The sequence below is a fragment of the Canis aureus genome, chromosome 18 (genome assembly GCF_053574225.1).
Source record: "Canis aureus isolate CA01 chromosome 18, VMU_Caureus_v.1.0, whole genome shotgun sequence".
Lineage (NCBI taxonomy): Eukaryota > Metazoa > Chordata > Mammalia > Carnivora > Canidae > Canis > Canis aureus.
The window spans coordinates 54,634,681-54,656,571 of record NC_135628.1 but is presented as its reverse complement, the minus strand read 5'-3'; the positions used below and the strand labels follow the sequence as shown (position 1 = coordinate 54,656,571).

The 21,891-nt window shown below is 47.8% G+C and overlaps 2 protein-coding genes across 11 annotated transcripts in view; one reads left to right on the top strand and one right to left on the bottom strand.

Annotated features, from left to right (window-relative positions):
* Positions 1-19,207, top strand: part of COPG2 (coat protein complex I subunit gamma 2) — a 115,019-nt gene extending 95,812 nt beyond the window's left edge. For both annotated transcript variants that reach the window (XM_077857352.1, XM_077857353.1), the window contains 4 exons: positions 16,780-16,877; positions 17,627-17,765; positions 18,041-18,139; positions 18,640-19,207. In XM_077857352.1, the coding sequence (XP_077713478.1) occupies positions 16,780-16,877; positions 17,627-17,765; positions 18,041-18,139; positions 18,640-18,770 (467 nt within the window). In that variant the 3' untranslated portion in view covers positions 18,771-19,207. The remainder of the gene's footprint in view (positions 1-16,779; positions 16,878-17,626; positions 17,766-18,040; positions 18,140-18,639) is intronic.
* Positions 4,187-21,891, bottom strand: part of MEST (mesoderm specific transcript) — a 33,824-nt gene continuing 16,119 nt past the window's right edge. For 8 of the 9 annotated variants that reach the window (XM_077857356.1, XM_077857360.1, XM_077857361.1 and 5 more), the window contains 2 exons: positions 21,377-21,440; positions 19,155-20,508 (listed from right to left, as the gene is read on the bottom strand). In XM_077857356.1, the coding sequence (XP_077713482.1) occupies positions 20,391-20,508; positions 21,377-21,440 (182 nt within the window). In that variant the 3' untranslated portion in view covers positions 19,155-20,390. Of the gene's footprint in view, positions 5,205-19,154; positions 20,509-21,376; positions 21,441-21,891 lie in introns of those variants that run through there. The other variant, XM_077857362.1, reaches the window with a different exon arrangement.

Below are 21,891 nucleotides of genomic sequence, written 5' to 3'. Positions count from 1 at the left end.
GGACTCGGAGGTCGTGCCTCGCCCCCTCCTCCATCCCTCACCCGCTGCTCAGCCTGGCTCAGGGGCCTCTGCCTCACACGTGCCCCCTGAGCCCGCACGCTCCGGCCCACGCTCCCATCCCCCTGCACCCCGCTGCGCTCCCGACCCCGGGGCCCCACGGATGCCCCCCCAGAACCTGGCACGTGTCCACGCAGACCCCTTGGGTGCACTCCCTCTGACAGTGCCCCCGAGTCTCCCTGCTGGTGCCTCTCAGCAGGCGCCTGCCCCCTCTGCCCACCCTGATGGGGACTCCCAGCCCCCCGCCCCCCACATCCCACCAGAGGCCTTCTTGGCTACATCCACTTGCTCGCTGTCTGTCTGGGCCCGGGTCCTCCTCCCCCACGTCTGAGAGCCTGACCCTGGTGCCCACCCCGTGCCCATCCCGTCCCCACCCCGGCTCAGGGGCTCACTGCTCACCCTTTGCCTGTCTGCCCGCCCTCTTCGGCCCCTGCCACCCAGTGATTCTCACCCGAGGACCCATGACCCCCAAGACCGCCTACCAGCAACATCGTCCGGGTGTGTTTTTGGGTTTGTTCTTGGACTGAGCAGAGCACTGCTCCCCCTCAGATGTTCTGATAGGCCTGCCTTGGGGGCCATGCCCACAGCCCCCCTCGGGTGGAAACCACCCCCCCATCCTCGGGAAGGATCACTGCCGTGGAAGCCCACCCCGACCCCTGGGCCGCACGCTCCCCCGTGCGCCTCCGGCCTCCAGCAGCATCACTGACACTGTTCCTCCAGTTTCCCCATGTCCCCTACTCTGACGTTGACCCGGCTCTGTCCTCTTGGAACCACCACATTCTCCCTGTCACTCCGACACCAATGTGTCCCAAACCCCATGTGCACTAGCACATCGTTTTCTTCACACCCGCCCCCCCCCGACCCCACTCCATACCCCCCCAAATCCCCCCCCCCCCCCCCCCCCCCCCGGTGATGACACAAGGCACTGTGACAGTATCTCTGGCCTGTTACTGGTATTCGTGCTTGTCACTGTCTCCCTCCCTACGTCACCCCTTCTGATTTCAGACCCATGACACTGTCCCCTGCAGAGCCCTGCTCCTGTGGCCCTCACGTCCCCCAGTGACTCCTGCCAAGCCCACCTTCCCTTCCACCTTTCCTGCAGCTACTGTCCCTTGTCCCCTCTGGGTGGATTCACTGATCTTTTCTGCGGACTGCTCACCTGTGATCATCTCCCCTCAGACTGGACCTAAAGTCAGTTCACAGGCTGTTTAGAAGATGGTTTTCTCAGTGCCTGGCTCATGGCTCTGTCCCCGTCTCTCCCCCCCTGCTATCCCTGTCCCTGCCAACCCTGCTCTCCTGTCCTAATGAGTCTAAGCCAGGCCACCCTACCCCACCCCAACCCCCACCCCTTCCTCACCGGATCCGTATTCAAGAGCCTGGCCAATAATTCTATTCTTGCCACCGCATTCCGGGGCCGCAGGAACAGCCCTGCTGCATACCCACCGCTGCCCCCTCCTGCCGCTCCTTCCCTGCCTCTGTCCGGACCCACACTCCGGAATTCCTTCCTGTGACAGGTCTGAGATGCGCAGGCTCCCTCCCTGCCACCTCCCTCTTCTGGGTACCTCTGTGGGCGTCCATCCCTTCCAGCACACTCCACTCTTAGTCCTCCCCAGTGCCCCCCACCACCTGCGTGTCTCAGGGATGCGACCTGTTCAGCTGCCACAAGGCCCCACTCACCTTCCTTCCCAGGAGCTTCCCCACACATCCCATTACTTCCCTTCCCTTCCTTGGCCCAGGTACACGTCCTGCCTGTTCTCTGGGGCCCGTGGCTGCCAAGGCTCCCCAACGCCTATCATGTGGCCGCATCAGCACATCCCAAGCAGCTGGCCATCGGGATGTGCCCCCTCCCTCCTGGCACCTGCTCTCAGCTCACGCCCTTTCCATCCCCTCAGCAGGCCACGTTCTCTTTGTAGCCACCTGCTGTCACTCATCTCGTCCTGTCTGGTTCCTCCACTGGCTCTGGCCACCCTCTTTCCTTCAGTGCGCTCTTCCCTATCCTCACCCCATCACACCTTCCTCCTCTCTCTTCCCTTTCAATCAAGCCCTTGCCCAAGGGCCTCACCCCAGTCCTGGAGTTCCAGCTGGTCCTCCTTCCCTCACTCTGTACCCTGCTTCCACTCCTGCCCCAGGTCCCCTGATGCACCCCTTCGTGTCACCACTGTCTGTCTGCTCTCCAGGGAGACTGTCCAGAGCCCTGCTTCGCCCTCCTCCCCTCTTGTTCCCGTCTACACAACACCACACACAGGCTTTAGGACCCTCCTGTCTCCTCCCCACTCTCCCTGGCCCCTCTGCTGCCTGCCTCCTCTCCCTCCTCCCCACTCTCCCTGGCTCCTCTGCTGCCCGCCTCCTCTCCCTCCTCCTCTCACCCTTCTCCCCACTCTCCCTGGCCCCCTCGGTCAGTCGTCCACCTAACCAAGCCTCTCAGCCAGGAGCCCCGAGTCCCCACTGCCTGATGTCCACATTCTCTTTTCAGGTGCAACCTTTGACACACCGAGGGTTTTGACTGTCATCCCCCTTCTTTAATGGACTCTCACTGCTACATGCCAGACTCCATTCTTTCAGCCCTGGAATCACTGAGGCATGGATTCAGTGATCCTCAGAAATGTCACCAGCCCCGGTCCCCACACACTCCCCCACCATTCCTAAGTGTACTCACTAGCCGCACGCTGGACTCCCTCCCTCAGAGCCCAAGCTGTACCCATGAGATCACCAGCTGAGGCCCCCATTCTGCCTCGAGTGCCCCTTTCCCCATCCGATCCTAGAGAGTCCTAGGTCTTCAGATGCCCAGGGTAGGAGGTCTTTACCCTGCTCCACTCCTACCACCCCATCTCGATACCGTTTATGCCACCCTTCTGGCCTTCCTGCCCCCTGGAAATCTGTCAGTGTCTCTCTATTAAGAGCTTTTCATGACACCTTCCACTGTTTAGCGGCATGCCCTCCACCCATCATGAGCCCCTGTGTTTCATCAGGTCCTCCCCTTCTCCCCTGCAGTCTGTCCAGGTCTGTCCCTGTTACTTCCTGTCCACTCCCCTGACCAGCTGCCTTGCACCTGTCATATGGAGGAGTTGCAGCTCTTTCCCTTGACACCTGCTCCCTACCGGGCCTGCCCTCCTGCTCCATGACCAGCTTCTTCGCCCCACTGTGCTGTGCTGGATCCATCGGTGGCTCAAATCACCGCTAAACCCTCTGCCATCTTGGAGGAGGTCACTCTCTGGGCTTTTCTCTGACCTTTCCTCTTGTCACCATCCCTGGAGTGACAGGGTTGTCACCAGCATTGTAAATGGGCCACCACCTCTCCAATCTCCTCCTCTGCTGGCCTCCTCCTTGTCTCCCACGTGCTTCACTGGCTCTGCGTTTTGTCCTGCATGAGCTTCCTCAGGGCTGGTCCCCACTTGGGGCGCACAGCCCCTGGTCCCTCCACGTCCGCGCCCTCCCCAGGGCTCTCTGCCACCCTCACACAGGCAACCCCAATCCTGTCAACAGGCCTCCTGGCCCCCCTGCGAGCACCACCCCTGCCCTTCCTCACTGTGCTCCCCTGGGACCCCCTGTCCCATCCACGTCCTCTGCCCGCTGCAGCCCGGGCCCCACCTGCTTGGCTTCTCTGCTGCATTCGGGGCAAAGCACCCGTCCTGACACCCGAGCCCCTGTGGCTCCTTCAGCTGCTCTGTGAGCCGCCCCGCTGGACTCGGAGGTCGTGCCTCGCCCCCTCCTCCATCCCTCACCCGCTGCTCAGCCTGGCTCAGGGGCCTCTGCCTCACACGTGCCCCCTGAGCCCGCACGCTCCGGCCCACGCTCCCATCCCCCTGCACCCCGCTGCGCTCCCGACCCCGGGGCCCCACGGATGCCCCCCCCCCCCAGAACCTGGCACGTGTCCACGCAGACCCCTTGGGTGCACTCCCTCTGACACTGCCCCCGAGTCTTCCTGCTGGTGCCTCTCAGCAGGCGCCTGCCCTCACCTGCTGCTCAGCCTGGCTCAGGGGCCTCTGCCTCACACGTGCCCCCTGAGCCCACACACTCCGGCCCACGCTCCCATCCCTGTGCACCCCGCTGCCCTCTCGTCCCCCGGGGCCCCATGGATGCCCCCCCCCAGAACCTGGCACGTGTCCATGCAGACCCCTTGGGTGCACTCCCTCTGACAGTGCCCCCGAGTCTCCCTGCTGGTGCCTCTCAGGAGGCGCCTGCCCCCTCTGCCCGCCCTGATGGGGACTCCCAGCCCCCCGCCCCCCACATCCCACCAGAGGCCTTCTTGGCTACATCCACTTGCTCGCTGTCTGTCTGGGCCCGGGTCCTCCTCCCCCACGTCTGAGAGCCTGACCCTGGTGCCCACCCCGTGCCCATCCCGTCCCCACCCCGGCTCAGGGGCTCACTGCTCACCCTTTGCCTGTCTGCCCGCCCTCTGCTCGGCCCCTGCCACCCAGTGATTCTCACCCGAGGACCCATGACCCCCAAGACCGCCTACCAGCAACATCGTCCGGGTGTGTTTTTGGGTTTGTTCTTGGACTGAGCAGAGCACTGCTCCCCCTCAGATGTTCTGATAGGCCTGCCTTGGGGGCCATGCCCACAGCCCCCCTCGGGTGGAAACCACCCCCCCATCCTCGGGAAGGATCACTGCCGTGGAAGTGGGCTGCATGCTCCCCCGTGTGCCTCTGGCCTTCTACTTCCATCACTTGCTGCCGGCCCTTCTTCCTCAAAGCCCAGCACTGCCCCGGCTGCTGACACTGGCCTGGCTCTCTGCTCTGAGATCCACGGCATTCCTTCTATGTTTAATCTTTGACACCTGACGTGCCCCACACCCCAGGCTACTTTACAGTTATACTTTTTATTTCCTGAGTCTGTCCTCCATTGTCATCAAGAACCATTATCTTTGAGTGTGACTTTTGTTTCTTTTTACTTAATATCCTATTCCATGCCTCATTCATTCCAGTGTTTAATATTTCTTGTTTTTAAAGTGCTTACTGTTTCCTTTCTCTGATAGAACTTTGGAAATCTCCTCACTGCAGCTCTCATTCTTCTCCATAGTTAGTATTTTACAGGAGGTGCTCTAACCTCTTTCGCTCTTCCCTTGTTGCTCTATCCACTCTCTGCTGGACTCTTCATTTCTTTCTCTTCTAGATCTTGTTGAAAACTGGAGCCTCCCTTGAACTCATCTATAGAAAGGTAAATACACTCTAACTTCCTTCTTAGCCAGATTTCCCTCTTGTTCCCATTCAGTACGTTCTCTTCTTTCATTTGCCCTTCATATCTCTTTAATTTACGTACTATGACACATTTTGCAAGATCCTCTGTCCAGCCACCTTAATTTAGTCACTCTGTACTGTTTTCCCTACGATGTATCAGTTTAATGTACTCCCATTTTCCCGGGGTGTCTCTATATAGTAGTAAGCCATGTAGTTTCCTCTATTGTTCCTCTTTTATTTCTGTTATTACCGAGCACAGTTTTGTCCCTGAGAAAAAGCAAATATGATACTCCTCTACTCCTGTACACCTGTTTCTGCCCAGCCCATGCCATTGCTTCAACCCCCGTCTTCTCACCCCAACCCCCGCCCAGCTCCGCCCACAGTTGGCCCAGGAACATCCTTCTCATGAAGTTTGATGCCCTTTGTAGTTGTGGTTGTGAAATTTTCAGCACCATCCATGACAGCCTTTTCCCCATGTCCACTGGTCCTGCCTCTTTACCCATTTTTAAACTTCTTTCCCACCTTTGTTTGGAACTGGATTAAATGTACAACTCAATCTACCTTTTCCCTCTGACTTTTGGAAACACTCACTCTAATGCATACAGTGCCTTCTGACTTATTTCCATCCTGCCTTCCTATTCTTCAACACCTTCAGCCAGTCTTCCATCCTGTATCCATCTCCTGTTGTATGCCCTACTCCTTCTGCCCTCTTGTTTCTGGGTCTCCTTATTGGAAGATGTATTACCTTACGTTTCCTCTAGTTACTCTGAAATGTGGGCTAATCCATACAGTGCTCTTTTGACTTAGTTTCCAGGATATATATTCTTCCTCGTTCTGGGAGCTACAGCTACAATGCCAAACCTTGCTTCAATATGTCCTTCTGCACATGACCTTCCCCATCTGAAGGTACATTTTGCTCTTCTACCTATTATCTTGTGTCCCCCTCCCCCCGCCATTTTAGCTTTTATTGACCATCCATATACTGAGTACCATTCTCATACACTTACTAAGAACTCCCTGTTTGCTTCCTCTTTTTATTCTACAGCCATTGCTCAATCTGTTTCCATAGTTCTTCTTTCCTAGAGATTTTGCTGAGCTGCTTTCGCTTCTATTTATTACTTGCATCCTGCTAGACCCACTTCACTGAACCTATCTCTAACCTTTCTCTTTATCAGGCACACTTTTTTATGCAAACATATTTTCCTGGATACTGTCCCTCTGATGTCTTCTTTCTCCTCTCTCTCTTGAGAACTGCCTCACCACACAGTTCTCTTCCTGACTCAACTGCTATGTAAGTCAAGCAATTTTCATTACCCTTGGTTTAAACTATGCTGAATAACAATTTTTGTTAGTAAATCCTTATGTTGCAATACCTTAAATTTGAAGAAGCCCTTAATATCTCCCTTTTAAAAAATCCAACATTTCTCAACCATCACAAAAATATCACAAAAACTTTCAAGTATTTCTTATAACATAAGCCATTTTAAAGGACAACTACATAATTAACATATAATTCATTCATCAGTGTACGTGTTTGTGTGTAGTACACAGTGATCCCATGCTAAGGTAAAAGACTAAGTGCATTCTACTTTTAGGCTGCAAGAAATCATGAAAGGCTTTCAAGATAAATAACAAAGTCATGTATATTTTTTTAAGTGAAATATATAAGTAAGAAACTTTTCAGAAACGTTTACTTACCGATTGGCGAATGGCTTGAGTTTTTCCACGCATGTTGTACGGAGAGTGATGGAAACAATGCACAACACATTGAAAACCCTTGAGCATAGGAAGCAAGCTATCGACAGAAAAGCTTCAACCACAGCAAACACACACCATCCTATAGCCTTGTGTGCACACAAGCATGCTGACTCACTGTGGTTTCCCAAGCACATGGGGATATAGAGATAAAAACTTGTCATGGTAACATGTAGTTAGGTAATGTGTGTAGTTGGCTGGTGATACCTGTGTCCCTCATTCTGGTCTCTGTAGGATTTGCCATTTTGAATCCTGCATATCCCAAACCTGGTCTAATTCATACCTCCCCTCCAACCAGCATCTTCTCTCTCCCTTCCTCTTTCCTCTTATTTTACATAAGTCTTTTCAGTTGCTTCTCTCACTTCCAGCCAGTCCTTACATGATTCCTTAATTTCTTGGCAAATTTAACATCATACCTACAGGCAGGTCTCCAATAATTTCTTTGAGTATCTGCCCTCCCAGCTCTTAAGCATTCGTCATGAGCCCCAACCACTCCTCAACCCACAAGCATTCATCTGATTCTACAGAAAAAGGATTCAATCCACACCTTCTAAAAAGTCAGTTTTTAAGGTTTCCAACAATGGCTTATCAGGGTTTATTTCAGTCTATCTCCTTCTAACCTTTCCTAGGAAGCAGTCACTCAGTCATAAGTTTCCCACTAAGACTTCAAGAGCCAACCTATCCAGCTCCTATTCTTCTTCAGGCCCTGGATCCTCTCCCGTTCCAGACACCTTTCTGAGATGTGACAGCTGCTCTGTTTCATTCATATCTGTTGTGTCTTGTTACCATGCCTTTTACTCAGGGGCTCTCTTAAATCGTACCATGCCCCTGTACTCATTTGCCATCCTCTTTTTCTCTGCATTCTATCATGACCTTTGGCCCACATATGGAGTAACAACCATTTCTCCCATAGGTAAGATGATTCAAATAACAGCAATCATCTGCAGGCAACTTGAACATTGCTTTTCTGTTCCTTTTCTCCATTTTCCCTTTCTCCTGCTGCTGCAAAACTCCCTACATTTCCTCCATCATTCTTTCTTCTTTCAGCTGGATCATTCCAGTGAACCTAATCACCTACTCTAGATAGGTGCGGTTTCAATACTCCGCACTTACGAGTCAACCTTCTTGGATTGTCCTTATTTCCTACACTCTGTTGCTGAGTCTGTTTCCACCTTCCATTCAGTCTGGACTTTCCTAAGATCCCTGCTCTGGCCGATTTTAAATCCGTCCTATTTAATCCCTCTGGCTTCTCATTCTATTGACTACACCGATTGCCTTCAATCTTTTTCCAACAAAGCTTTCTGGGCAGCAACACATCATATTCCAATTCTTATTTAGAATAAGAACCTCCTTCCTCAGCTGATTGACTGGTCCCTGGCTTAACATACAACTCTTCACTGAACTTCCATTTCTGATTGTCTCTCAGTATCCTCATCCTGGCCTTTAACGCCCTTCCTTCCCTGTCTACCATTTTGCAAGACTGCATGCTCTGCACCAAGCCTAGATCTCACTCTCCCCCTTCTTATTTAGATTTCAGCCTCACTGCTTCTCTCCTATTTCCCCCTACTGTTTCTTTTTAAATACATGTCTCAATAGTTTCTCTCACTTCCAGCCAGTTCTACTGTGATACTTTAATTCCTGAGCAAACTTTAGCATCATATTTCAACAACTTCTTCCTGATATCCTTAGATTATTTGCTCCATCAGAGATTATTAACATCTATCACATTTTCAGCTTCCATCTCTAATCAGAGTGAGGGATACATTATTTTTATCTTGAGATATATGCCCTTAAAGACACCCACCCACTTCTCTCCAAATACAGATCAACCCCTCTTCAGATACCCTCCCACCCTGCTCTCCTGTTGGCCAAACAGGTTGCCATCGAGGGCTTTGCATCAAGATTCACCATGATTTTCCCCTCTATTTGTATCTGCCAAGTCTTTTAATGAAAATTGTTCCATCCCTCCCAAATCCATACACTTACTGCCCCACTTCATTAGATCCTAACGATGCTGTATTTGACTGAGTTTTTTTAAAGAAATAAAATATTGCACAGATCATTGAGATTTCCTCTGCCTCACTTCAGAATCATTTACCTCTCCCTCACTACATAATATGAGACTTCTGTTTTTATAACTGTAATAAATATTTATGTCTCCTTAAATAACATAGAACGCTATATTTGAGGCCTTAAAATATATATACGTACACACCACACACACATATCTATACACACGTGTGTGTGTATATATAAAAATTCCTTTAAAAATTTTTCCCATTGGGTAGCCCGGGTGGCGCAGTGGTTTAGTGCCTCCCGCACAGCCCAGGGTGTGATCCTGGAGACCTGGGATCGAGTCCCACGTCAGGCTCCCTGCATGGAGCCTGCTTCTCCCTCTACCTGTGTCTCTGCCTCTCTCTCTCTATGTCTCTCATGAATAAATAAATAAAATTTAAAAAAAAAAAATTTTTTTTCCCATCAAGACTTCAGGAGCTAGTCTACCTTTCTGACTCCTATCCATACGCAGGCCTCTACTTCTCATTATATACACCATTCATTGCAACCTTAACACCAAACATTTTAAGCAACTAGACCTCTCATAAGACCTGACTGATTTCTCCGTTCTGGGTTTCTTTGATTCACATCTTGCTTGCCTTTTTGCCATTCAGACTACTGAGAAATTGCTTGAATTTGTGCATGCTCCCATTACTTAATTAAAACCCCTTTTTTCTTTAGCACTCTACCATATCTTAACTACTGACCTCAGCTATCACATCGCTACTGCACTATACCACAGCACAGCACCCCGCACACCACATCACCTATATCCTCACCCTGCAGTAGACCTTAACAGTGGGCACGGTACCTGAGCTTTAGTTCCCTCATCATTTCTAACCACGCCCCAAAAAATACACATAATCTTGTCTACAGACAAACCACTCACCCACGCTCCCTAACTGGTCAATCCTGATGTATTTTAAGGTTGCCAGCAACACCTTTTTAGGAGAATTCATCTTAATAAAACCCCCTTAAACCCAGGCTGCATTTCTTAGTAAACTCCATTTACTAAGTCTCTAATTCATCCAGTTGTCCTTTCTTGGCTCACAAACCCTCTCCCCCTTATTCCGTCATAACCCTGGTCTATAAGTAGGTGCCTAATCCAGCATCCTTTCCAGAATCTGCCCTTCTTCACACCCTTCGTAAACATCTACAGGAATCTCTACTTTGTTCTTCCATCCCTTTCCTCCTCATACTGTATTTTACCCTAGAGAAACATGCTGCCTTATCTTCCAGCTACCGCCTTACTTCATATCATTCTTCCAGACTTCAGCTGTCTCTTCAGGACAGACAGATTTGGGTGCTCACTGCTCAACCCACTGCCATCTCCCCTATCTTGGCCCTACATTCTTTATGCATCCCTTCTTCCTCTCAGTTCAGCATAAATTTCCACAGAATTCCTGCTACTGGTTTGCCTGCTATGTCCATCCCTCTCAGCCCATTTGACCCTTCGCTATATTGACCATGGAAAGTCACTTCAGGATCTTTCTAGCAGAGCATCCTGGACAGCAGAACTTCGAACTCCAGGTCCTACTTTGCCACATTCTTACCTCACTCTCTCTCCCTGTTCATACACAAGTCTGACAGACGTCCAACTCCCATCTCCTTGTGTTCCCTCTTCAGCCCTCGTTAATGCCCTTTCATGATTTCTCCTCCTGCACATTCCACACCCTTACCTAACCCACACACCCCTCTTTATCTAGCTTCCAGCCTCCATCTTTTGCTCTCTTTTGTTCTTTGTTCATACAAGTCTCAGTTGCTTCTCTCGCTTTCTGCAAATCTTAATGTGTTTCCTTAATTCTCGAGTGTGTCTTTAACATCCTCTTCTAACACATTCTTTCCAGCTTTCCCTGTGTATCTTAACCTTTCAGGGTGATGAGTGCATATTCCTTTTGAAGTTCCCTCCCTTGGGTCCCCACTCCCTCACTCAAAGCCAAGTGTCTACTTTTTAGCCAAGCCTTTCCCTTAGCAAGCAACTGACCAGTCTTCTTCCTTTTTCCATCATGATATTTGGCCCGAGTACAGTGCCATATACGTCCAGTTAGTGTCAGTGACTATTTCCATGTTAATAATAAGAGATCTCTTTGCATCTGAGGGCAATTTTAACTTTGCTATTTTATTCCTTTTTCTTGATTTTAATCTCATAAAAACGACCTTATCTTCAGCATCCCTCCTCCATTCAGAGACTATGTATGCACATGTCATCCTCATAGATTCAGACTCACCTCATACTGAGCCCTCACTGTGTAGACTGTGGACTGGATTACACATCCATTCCCCGCGGCCTCTACCATTCCCTTCACCTCCTGAACAGCTCCCCTCACTTCTATTTATAACCACACTTCCTCCCTTCCTCTTCAGTGGTCCTGGTCTGAGAGTTAACATAAACCTACTCTAGAAGCCTCTGATCTCTACACCCCATCGTCCCTCACTCCAGCCCCCTTCAGTGACCTCCCCCGGCCAGGTTTTCTTGAAAGTTCCACACCTTCTGAACTTTCTTACAGGTCTCCCTAGTTGCTTCTCTATTAGCTGGCACTAGTGACAGGCTGCTACCAAAAACTTCTCATCAGAATGGCTCTTCAGCTGCCTTCATCTAAGGCAGTTATTCACAGACTGCAGCTTGGTAAGACACAACAGACTCAGCAGCTCAGGGGAGCTGAAGAGCACGCGTTAAGAAGCACTGCTCTAAACATCTCCTTGGAAGGCGTCCTTTAAAAATCTCCCACCAAGGCACCAGGAGCGAGTCTACTTCTGACTTCCATGGCTTTGCGGGCCTTTCTTTCTCTCCGGTATACACACGAGTCCCTGCAGTGTGGCCTTAGGTCCACCACATTCGGCCATTGAGGCCCATCCTCGGAGCCGACAGGATCCCCCATTCTGGTGGTCTTTGTGCTGTGTGTGTTTTTCCTTCTTACCATGCCAGCTACTGAGAGTTGTTCTCTGAACAATGCTCCTCTTGGCTTTAAGAACCCCTTTTCCCCCCACACTTCAAAGTGCGGGGCCTTCTCCCTCCAGTCAGTACTTGCCATGCTTCAAGTGACCTTTTAATCTGGGGGCAGTTGTGATGGTGCTCCCCGGTTCCCATCTCATTACCCATCCTGCCCTAAAGAAATATGCCACCTTTTCTCGAGCCTCCTTCTCCCCCCCCCTTTAGCTACCATCTCCACTTCACTCAGCAGATGTGGTCTCCTCAACAGCTCCCCACTAGCAAAACATCTCCACCTCACAGTGAATTCTAGGGCAACCTTAACGCGGCACTCATATGACAGTTATTTGCATCTCCCTTCAGTTGTTTGCCCCGCCACATCTTAATTCCACCCATACATACAAGTGACAAATGAAGTTCTATTCCAGTTGGGTTCCCACCACGATCACTAGCCACGCATCTCCTGATACTCGTCATCCCTGCTGCAGACACGCCACCCACACAGTGACCCTGGGTCCACGTGCTGCCCTTGGTTCCTACCAGGGCGCCTCCATCCTTGTCCTTCCCGTACTCCTCGCTAGAACGTCCCACTTCTCTTCAGGCCCTGTCCTATCGTCTTACCTACCACACGACATTTCAGTTTGGCTTTAAGACACATCATTTGACCAAACAACCATTATGCGATCTTACGGGATTTCCAGCTCCGGGCAACTCTATTCCTCACCCTTTCTGGCCCTGCCGCTCCCCACAGCTCTCCCCACAGCACTCTAGGGACATAGTCTCCATCTCTCTCCTTTCTCAGGTAATCATCATCTTTGCTACAAGCATGGTACCACATCCTTCACACCCAAACCTGCTGCTCGTCGGACGCCACCGCGTCTCCTGCAGGCTCTCCCACTCTTTCCCCTGCATGGGCACCTCTGCTACCTACAGGGCTGCCTGTTTTGTCAGCTCCCATCTTGGTATTGTTTCTTATGGATTCAGCTGTCTCGTTTGTCTTCCTTATCTGTCCATGCTCTTCCACATGCACCTGCACCCTCGGCTCAATCTCAACCTTCTCGAGACTCCTGCCACTGGCCTTGGCTGACCTCCATCCAGCTTAGACTCTTTAACTTTACACTGTTGGTCACACTGTTGCTTCACATGAATCCCAGATTGCACTCCCTTCTGACACCACTTCTTATTCAGCCACTTGCTTTCCACAGCCCCTCTCCTTTGGTTGTAATCTAGTGTAGCTCCCAGCGCCCTTGTCCTGGCCCTTTGACCCTTCCTCCTCACGTCTTCCATTCTGCCCCACATCTAAATGCCCTTCCTCCTCGGCAGCTAGCTTCTGCCCACCCCGCCCCCCTTCCCGCGCGCTGTTCTCACACAGGTCCGCCCAGGAAGTGTCTGTCACTCTAAATCCTCACATGGCAGGTTGCTTCCAATGGCAACCACCTTTAAGAGCATGGCCCGGGCCCCCAAAGTGAACTGTGACAGTTCACCCAGCTCTCCTTTCACTTGCCCACCCCAAGGGGAGGTGAGAGGAGGAGTGGGTGCCAACACTTCTCAGCCTTTGTAGGGCAGTAGGCTATTCCCCCACAGACCCCCTCTGTGCCCTGTGCTAAGTCAAGCCCCGGATCTCAAAAGTCCCCAGCAGTGGCTTCCCTATCACCGAAGGCCTTTAGATTCAAGCTTCCCTCCAGATGGGCGCTCTGAGAGCCCGTCCACTCCCGCCTCCTACTCTACCCCCTGCTCCTCACACTTTATGCTTCCATTAATGCCCAAAATGTGACCAGTGGCCTGTTTCAAGCTCTGACAAGAGGTCCTGTTCTAGGCCTCCCTCCTCCCTCATCTGCTCTGTATCGTGGGCCCTCCATTCCTGTGTCCTCTGCTCTGCTCTGGTCTCCCCTTCCTACTGCATCGTGACCCATGGCCATCCTTCCAGCTGACTCATCCTTCTTTCCTGACTCCTTTCCATCCCAGACCAACTGCATGCTGCTTTTCCTGTACCTTTCCTCCTCTTCCCCTGCATCTGTCCTAGGGAAGAACCTCTTTTGGCACCCCCTTCCCACGTATAGCATTCCTGGGGATCCAGCCTTATCTCCCAGTGGGGTTTGCTCCTCTGCTGGCACTGGCTGCTCGAGTGGCACCCCCCCTCCTGGGCTTCCTGCACAGTATGTGGGGCGCCTGCCCCTTCTCAGTTAAGGGCAGACATGCACGGATGGCTCCTGTTAGCCCTTCTACCCCTTTCTGATTTCAGCCCCACTGACCACAGCCCCCATCTTAATCAGTCTTCCCGCAGGTGGTTGAGACCTGGCAACTCCCCACTGAATTTTTCACTCTGCCATTTGCAACGCTGCATGTCCTGCACTCCCACGGCTCTCTCCTGACTTTGTTTCCAGCATCTGGCTTTCCTCTAACTTCATGTTTTCACACAGGTCTCCTCCATTGCTCTCATTCCCGTCAGTCCTCTTAAGGTTAGGAGCCTCATGTCTGAGAACGTTAATGTACATCTCCCAGGCATTCTGCTCTTATTCCCTTTGCTTATTTGCCTGGCTTCATTCACTGAAGCCCTCCTCATTGTTATGGCAGTGGATTCAGTATTGCTCTCTTGCCACAGAAGGGCTCCCTCACTCCCTCTTACTTCTCACTCAGTGTTGGCCATCCTTTCTAGCAACATCGATAGATTGTTACCAGTGGTTTTACCTGAGTTCACCTTAGCTGCCCTGTAACTTCTCCTTGTATCAGCGAAACCATTTAACTAAAAATTTGTTACAAAAGTTTCAGAAACATTCTAATACTATTTGCTTCCTTAATCTGTTTCTATGTGTCACTGACTTATACATTAAATATGTTACATCCTTACCTGTACATAAAATTGAACCAGTTTGCCTCAGGGCTGTGATCTAACCTGGTTCCTGATTGTCTCTTCACTCCTCTTGCTCATTCTCTTGTAGCCTACTTGCTTAATCAGAACCAAACTGGGATTCGTATAATCTTGCATTACCCAATGTCTATCCTGCCTCTCCATTCTTATTTGATCATGACCTTTGTCCTTACCACAATCCCATGCCTCTCCTCTTTTTCTCTAAATACTTCAACTGACCCACTCTAGGTCTGTGTTAACTTCCACTTCTTCTTTCTTCCCTCTTTCTCCTGCAGAAAACCCTAATTTAGCCACCATCATTCTTTGACCAACCCCCTATTGCACTGAAATCTCTAGTCTTAACAGGTACACTCTTTCCTATATGGGACAACCCACTACCGTTACCCGTTTTCAACATATTCTATTAAATTCCTTCACTCTCTAAACTCAAACCTGTTCTTCATTGAATTTCCATTGGTGGCTTTAGTTATTTCTAACATTGCAATCTGTTGACTGCCTCAGCAAACCAAGGCCTATTGGAAAATATGTGGTCTTCATTTGAGATACAAGGTATTTCAAATTTGTTCATCAAAAATTCTCCTCAGCACCTATGCATTAGCATATCTCTTCTCATTTCCAATTACCTCACGGCCTTTCTGGCCACTTTCCTTTTATTTGTGTATCTTCCTCTGCTTGTCAGATCCCTTTTGCATCCTTTGAGATCCTGTTAGACTGTTAAATTCTTTCAAATTTTTTTATTTCCCCAGCTGTTAATCCTGCACTGCCATAGAGCCCTCTATTAAAATTTAAAGAACCTATGACACAAGAGTTGTAGTGTCACAGATATACAGGCAGATCTCTCTCTCTCTCTCTCTCTCTCTCTCTCTCACACACACACACACACACACACACACACACATTTAACTCCTAGACAATCTGCTCTTGGAGACAGAAGTCATGTCTCAGTCATCTTTTTACCTAAGGATCTGACACATTAGTTTACACCCTTCTATCTGAAACTGACATTTACTATGTACTTGGCTGGGAGGACGAGTCGGGAGTTTAAAGTTGCGACTTTGAGCAGATGAAAGCCCCATTACTCACCTTATCATATATGGTCTTTACATTGGGGTCTGTTTTTTCCTGTCCTTCCTGTCCCCCAGAAAACTTGCTTACTCCCCAATTTCTAGTATGTTTTGTACCTGACCCTAAATGCCTTTTCTTCCTCCATACTTAATAAACCCCCTCCTTCCAACGGTTCAGAAAATCTCATCTTCTTCACAAAGACTCCCCTTTCCAAAAATGTGTCCCCAATCTCTATTTCTTTCTTATTCCACCAGTCATCCTCAAACATATAAGGCCTACTTGCTTCTCCATTTTAAGACACTGAATTTACCAATACTAGAACCTCATTACTGACCTGTTTACTGTAGGTTGAAAGTTGTCCTAAAGCAAATTCATTCTGGTGGCCTGTGGCCCCACTGTCAGCCCACAATCTAAAGATATAATATTGGTATTGAGACTCTTGATGTACTTAGTGTTAATTTAATGACCCATGTGCATTTTGCCCCCCCCCCTTTTGTTTTTTGCTTTGTCAACTCCTAAAAGTAATGGTTCTTCTGTTTTTTCAACAGGTAGACCCTTTTGACAGGCATGGCAAAAAAGCCCCCAAAGTTCTCCCCCCTGCTGCTTTCTTTATACAGATAACAAAAAACTGTTTTGCCCATGTCATCTTTTCTGTGCTATTCTAACCCACATGGGCTAATGGTTTTTAAAGCCATTTTATGAGATCGCCTCGTTGGCCAGCCTACTACCCTAGAAAGCAGAACCTGTGTATGTCCCACTTGATAACAGAACACAGCGCCACGTACAGACGGTACTTTCTGCATTACAGACGGAGGCTCTGTGCTTGTACCGCCCCTGACACCAACCAGCTTGCCTGCTCTTTCTCCCCCCAGTTGCAGGCACCTTTAGCTGCACCATGAAGTTTACTGTCCGGGACTGCGATCCTGACACCGGGGTTCCCGCTGAGGAGGGGTATGATGATGAGTATGTGGTGAGTCTCCCCCACACAGAGACTTACCCTAACATCCTTGCACTACCAAGTGACTTCTGCCTACAGGAAACATTCTGCTAGCAACATCTGACAAGAACTCATGGGGTTTTATTCTTGTCAGATCACAATGGAGAAGGAATAATCCTCCTAAGAGGAGTGTGTCATGCCCCCAGAGAACTGGGATTTACCAGTTAATGATTGATTAAAACAAAACTCACTTTTTGGGGTCTTTATAAGAGAGATAATTAAGACATGAAACAATTACATGATTTTCACGGTCAATGAGTTTTATTTGAAATATTGGGGGTTTTTTGTTTTGTTTTTGTTTAGCAGCTTTTAGTTCGCTTATAATTGAGCCCCATCATGGACTGAAAAGCCATCACAGAATGTAGGGGAAAGTTTAACAGGTATCAAGCAGTTAGTGAATGTGAAGTTCAGAAGGCCCTGTATGGCCTCAACTTCACGGTTAGGTGTGAGAGCATGACTACTTTGTACCCCCCAGGGTTGGAGGTGTTGATCTGAATACAGCTCTTGCCAGAGGTCCTGTCTTCTTGCTTTCCTTTGCTAAGGGCCTACCTACATTGTTAGATTTATCTAGACCACAGAACTTAAACTACTTTAGTGGTAAAGTTTTTCTGAGGCTCCTGCAAAGGCTAGAACACAGAATGATAAAACCATTCTAATTAGCCCCTGTCTTTGTGGTGTACTGAAGGACTTTCATTTACTGACCCCTGATCCTTACCTACCAGCTGGAAGATCTGGAAGTGACTGTGTCTGATCACATTCAGAAAGTTCTGAAGCCTAATTTTGCTGCTGCCTGGGAAGAGGTGGGAGACACCTTTGAGAAAGAGGAGACCTTTGCCCTCAGTTCTACCAAAACTCTCGAAGGTGAGAACAGTTTTGCTATTGGTGTATTGCAGGATAAAACCTAATGGGCATATTTATTATTCCAGAGTATCTCTTTTCTTTAAATATTTCATAAACCATTTTTGCTGAAAAGGCCAGGATCCTGTCTTCGTCTAGTTGAGTCAACCACGTTCTAGTCTGGTAGCCTCCCTCCACACATGACCAGGCACCCCTTCCCCTCCTCAGCACTATTAGGACAGAGACACACCCCTAGGCAGAACTTTCCTGATACTATTGCATTTGTCTTCCCAACACAGAAGCTGTCAACAACATCATCACATTTCTGGGCATGCAGCCATGTGAGAGGTCAGACAAAGTACCTGAGAACAAGAATTCCCATTCCCTCTATCTGGCAGGTAAGAAACTTCCATCAGATTCCCCCTTTGGTTGGTTGTAAAATGGGAAGGGGTGTGCATGGGTATCTTGTGCCCTGCTGCTGTCCCCTTATCCCTTGATATGTGTTATAATTTTAAGTTCTGTCAATATGAATAATTTGTTTAGCTATGCAATTATTTGCAGGCTATCCTTAGGCTGTTCTTTTAAGGAGTAAACTTAGCCTAAAACACTTAAATCCCTCCCACAGATACCAATGCCACCATTTCCCCACCTTTGAGACTCCAAATTAGTATTACTGAATACCTTCTATGTGCCTGGTATCATGGGAATACAAAAGATTATTTAAAATTTGTACACAGGATTCAATTCTCACCATAAGCACTAATCTCTAGAAAAGCTAAACTAAAATAATAGAAAGGAAATGCAGGCCGTGCATGACATATTTCATTATTCAGAGTTTTTGTTTTGTTTTGTTTTGTTTTTTGAGTTCTTAATATAGTTTTCCTTGCTTTTTTCTCAGGTGTATACAGAGGTGGCTATGACTTATTGGTGAGGTCCAGGCTGGCCTTAGCAGATGGAGTGACCATGCAGGTGACTGTCAGAAGCAAAGAGGGAACACCTGTAGATGTTATCTTGGCTTCTGTTGGATAAATGTTTACTGGGCGAGATGAAGTTGATGCATACTTCACTGTCAGTGGGCTTTTAGGCTAGTGGCATGAATTTCCCAGAATCATACTTTAAAGATTAATGTCTTTGGAGAAGCAAATTAAATATTTGGCCCTGAGCCAGCAGATCAAGCAAGTATCTGTCCTTGTGCATGTAAATTCTTTTCTTTTCTTTTTTTTTTTATTACACTTGGTCAACTTTGGTATGATAGTACAGCTTTGGGTGATCTTGCAAATCAAATACTATCCTGTACCCCAGCTGCTTAACTTCATTATATTTTTTAATTTAATGTGTGTCTGAAAGCTCCTGACAATGTTGGAAAATATTTTATCCCAGAGGGGTGGTGGGGGAGGGGAAGCCAGAGTCCACTTTTGTCAAAATTCATTTTTATTAATAGAAAATAAACACTTATTCCAGTTTCAGTTGTTATACTTGAAGTTGCTAATAAAAAAAAAGAATTTAAAATAATCACTTAATCATCCTGTTTCGACTAAGACAATGAAGCTGTGGCTTAAAAAAAATTCAGCACCATTTGCTCATATAGGTCTTTCAGAATTTGTTCTTAAAGTTTCTGGAACTTTCCTGTCTGTTAAGTACAGGAGTTACTGAGCTACATGAGGAAGTCTCTCTGAGACGACCAATGAGAAGTTAAGTTAAGCAGTTGTCATAAAAGGAATCCCTGTATGGTAACCTGGACTATACAAAGATCCCCTCCCCTCCAGCTCAGGAGGGACATGCCTCTAAGCACTGAGGTATGAAGAGTCAGACTGTTATTTGCTGTTAGAATTAGCTAATAACAGTAAATCTCTGGCACAGATGCTACTGGTCTATAATATCCTGTGATTTTAGGAACTTCTGTAAATAGTTTCGATTTAATTCACTTTATTCAGAAATTAAACCTGTTTAAAGTTCACTACTCTGCCAGAGTATCTGCTGGTTTAGTATCCTTAAAAAATATATATCATACGTGTAGGTAACTCATAGTCTTAAAGTATACTTATTAGAATACTGCATTATTCAAACCAAAACCTATTTTAACAACATGTTTATAATTAAAAGCAGCCAATGAAATGAAATTCCAAGTTATGACAAGGGAGACTCACTCTCACTTGAAGCTGTGTTGCTTAGAGAACTTTAAAAAAAAAAAAAAAAAAGCATATGCCCTTAAAGTAATCCAAGGACAGGTCAGGAGACACCCTCTCCTCATTCTTTACTATAGGACTCCAGTTAAGGATGGGCCAGAAATGAGCCTTTCTAGATATTTCAGAAAAGTCCATAGATGGGTTATAAAGACTTTTAAGAATGTCTCTGTATCTATCTGTGAGTAGTGCTTATCAGGATTTCCTAACAGCACAAAGGCAAGTCCATATACTCGCTCAGCTGTGAGAAGAATGGGAGGTGGACTGGGCGGACTGTTAGGACCATCCTTAGCTGGAGCTTCAATGGGTTTTTTACTATATGCTGATCACCAATGTAAGTCTAGGCGGACTTTTGTGAGAGAATAGTGTTTGTGGCCAGGACCTCTTTTGGGCATCTCTTCCTAAGTAGAATACACAACAGATAAGGAAGTAGGGGAGGTAATACAGGGAAGCTACTCTTTCCAGCTCAGAAGGAGTTGATGAAGCCCATATATGCATTCAAGAAGCCCATGGGATCCTCTAGCTGTGGATAGTGGCTAATGTGGTCATCCAGAATCGACACTGTGGACCGCGGCAGCGTTTTCCTAGTGGAAGAGAACAGCATGTAGGTGAACTTGAGGCTGGAGGGAGGGGACGGATGCAAGCCAGTGGGCAGCCCCAGTAAAGGCCCTTGCGGACATACCACACTGGAAGGAACCAACAAAGAGCTTATTCACCTTCTACTTTGGAATTGCAGCTGAAGCCTATAAACTTGCCAATTCCATTTATGACATAAACAGACTAGTTCTTAAATGTTCATAATCCAACAGACAACAACTTGAAAATATAACACTTGGCAACATCTGCCCAAGCAGGATGACTTCCAGCTCCTTGGAGAAGCATGAGGCATCAAACAAGTGGGACACTCAGCAACTCACTGTCCAAGTAAAGATAACAGAAGACCTTCCTTAATGCTGGGAGATGAGGGGAGGGCATTTGGTTTGAACTTAAATGTACACTATTTATTACTGGGTTGTTTTTGCTGGGCCAGGTGAAGGTATGAGACAGTCTTATGTGATATAGTCAAGATTTCATATTCCAACACCTTCTGAGTAAGTCCTAGAGAAAATAGCAACCAATGAGAAGGCACTTTCCCACAGTGTGCTCTTCTCAATCTCTCCTGTAGTCTGCTTAGCTGAGGTGGAGGAGTTAGCTTTATGATCAGCCTAAAGCAAACATTTCTTAAAATAGATCTGCTTCCACTCCTTGGTTCACATGGTAGCTTTTTCTTACCTGTACTCCTAGGAATATGTAGTAACCATGACAATGAAAACAGACTGTATAAATCAAGATTCCCCAATTCATCCTTTTCTAATATGTTTTTCCTGGATGAACAGCCAGTGAGGGCAGTGGCTCTCCTGCTTACCACTGTCACCATGAGGAACAAAGCAAGGACCCTTTAGGGAGACTCACCTGTACAGCTCCAAAAACTCTGGATAGGGATTTACAGGATCCAGTGGCCCATAGATAAAATGAACTAGGAAAGACAAGAAGAATGAATTACTAAAGCTCTCACATCTATTCTCCTACCCCTTCAAAAAAAAAAATGTTTTTCCAATTTTCTTGAGAAACAATTATCATATCACTGCATGTAAGTTTAAAGCATACAGCATGATGGTTTATGTATATTGTGAAATGATTACCACAATAGATTTAGTTCACATCCATCTCATAAAAACACAATGAAAAGAAAAAGAAATTCTGCTTATGATGAAAGTCTGGATCTCTCTCTCTCTCAACAACTACTGTTAGCTGTCGTGGTCATGGTGTAGATTACATCCCTAGCACTTATTCATAAGTACAAGGTTGTACATCTTGACTCCTTTCCTCCTTTCCCCTCCCCCCCAACCTCTAGTAACCACAAATCTATTCTCTTTTCCTCTAGGTTGGTGGGGTTCTTTTAGATCCCACATATGAGATCATGCTGT